Source organism: Cebus imitator, unplaced genomic scaffold (assembly GCF_001604975.1).
Source record: "Cebus imitator isolate Cc_AM_T3 unplaced genomic scaffold, Cebus_imitator-1.0 Scaffold318, whole genome shotgun sequence".
Taxonomy (NCBI): Eukaryota; Metazoa; Chordata; class Mammalia; order Primates; family Cebidae; genus Cebus; species Cebus imitator.
Window position 1 is genome coordinate 2,067,588 of NW_016107633.1, and position 1,858 is coordinate 2,069,445.

Genomic DNA, 1,858 nt, shown 5'->3' on the forward strand with positions numbered 1-1,858 from the left:
ACTTTTGATCTGGTTCCACTTGAGGATTAGGGGGCAAACAAAAGGAAAAGAACTCTCTAAATCAATTTGAGAGGACGGACAATCAGTAAAAAGCTCTCTTACCTTTCCCAAAGGAAAAAAGCAAGTCTCCCGGGTAAAAATTACCCTGGGTTCCTGACTTAGGGCTTGCAGCCCTAGGAAATAGCCCAAGAAGTAGTAAAACTTGGAGATAAACTTGGAGAGGCAGATTGTAATTGGACTATCACTAAATCAAAGATACAAGATTAGCCAGGCATGGTAGCAGATGCCGGTAGTCCCAGCTACTTGGAAGCCTTACGCAGGGGGATTCTTTGCGCCCAAGAGTTCAAGACTGCAGTGAGCTGTGATTGTGCTGCACTCCTGCCTGGGCAACAGAGACCCTATGTCTAAAAAAAATAACAAGGGCAGATGCAGTGGCTCACATCTGTAATTTCAGCATTTTGGGAGACCAAGGTAGAAGGATCACTTGAGCCCAGGAGTTTGAGACCAACCTGGGCAACATAGCAAGACCCCATCTCTACAAAATATAAAAATTAGTGGGCATGGTGACATTAACCTGTAATCCCAGCTACTCAGGAGGCCATGGGAGGATCACTTGAACCCAGGAGTGAGCTGAGATCGCGCCACTGCACTCCAGCCTGGGTGACAGAGCAAGACTGTCTCAAAAAAAAAAAGAGTAGACTCATGTATTAATAACTCCCCCTTTATAAATAGAAATAAATCATTTTACCTGGCCTGAAATTCCCAATTTTCTTCCTTTATTCAGTCCCATTTCTCCAAGATGGCCAGCTCTCTCAGAACCACCACTGAAAAGATTAAAATGTTCTCCCGAAGTTCCAAACAGTGCCTGGTGGGGATCCAGGCCCTTGTAGGCCAGGCCATGCACATTATCTTTAGGTGTGAAATCCACAGGTGTGACATCTTTGGGTGCAAAGGTCACATTATCAGGCAAGTAGTCATCATCTTCACCCTATTTACGTTTAAAGTGGAATCGAGGTGAGTCACTGCATGGTACAACGTAAAACCACAAAATACTAATTGAAAGCACAGTGATTAATGCCACCCACAACAATTAGCAAACTTTCATTGGTGCTGTGACAAATGTTACTAAATCACTTCCCAGTACAAAGGATGCTAACACCAACTCCATTTTATGAAGCTGAACAGACCCGGGTATCTGTGGTGCTGGCATGCTGCTCGATGTGTATGCTGATATAATGGGGATAGCTTTAGGGTATGAGTATTTTGCTGCACAGTTATGGGATTTGATTTCTAAAACTGTCTCCAAACCTAAAATTTCACAATCATACAGTAACAGGTGCTACTGTACCAAACTGAAGATCAGTCAGCCCATGCAATACCTCAGATCCTTCTAAGCTTCCGGGGGGTAATGCACAGCCATAGATTTTGACTCCAGGATCTAGAAAAGAGATTTCAAATGCAATAGTCATGAGTGACTACAAATGGAAAACCCAGGCCAGGCCAGGCATGGTGGATCACACCTGTAATCCCAGCACTCTGGGAGGCTGAGGTGAGAGGATTGCTTGAGCCCAGGAGTTCCACACCAGCCTCGGTAACATAGTGAGATCCTGCCTCCACAAAAAAATTAAAAAAAAAAAAAAAAATCACTGATACTCATCAGAGGTACAAGGGTACATTTATAAAAGGTACTACAGAATTACAGTCAGAGGTAGCTCACTGGGAACTGTTTTAGAAACAGGGTCTCGCCCTGTCACCCAGGCTGAAGTACAGTGGCATGATCATAGCTCACTGTAGCCTCAACCTTCTGGACTAAAGCCATCCTCCCACCTCACTCTTTTTTTTTTTTTTTTTTTTTTTT

At 43.8% G+C, this 1,858-nt stretch overlaps 1 protein-coding gene across 1 annotated transcript in view; it reads right to left on the reverse strand.

The window, feature by feature from the left end:
* Positions 1-1,858, reverse strand: part of GPATCH1 (G-patch domain containing 1) — a 51,447-nt gene that overhangs the window by 32,772 nt on the left and 16,817 nt on the right. Inside the window, exons 6-7 of the mRNA XM_017504246.2 lie at positions 1,380-1,438; positions 749-988 (exon numbers count right to left, since the gene is read on the reverse strand). Coding sequence (XP_017359735.1) covers positions 749-988; positions 1,380-1,438 — 299 coding nt within the window. The remainder of the gene's footprint in view (positions 1-748; positions 989-1,379; positions 1,439-1,858) is intronic.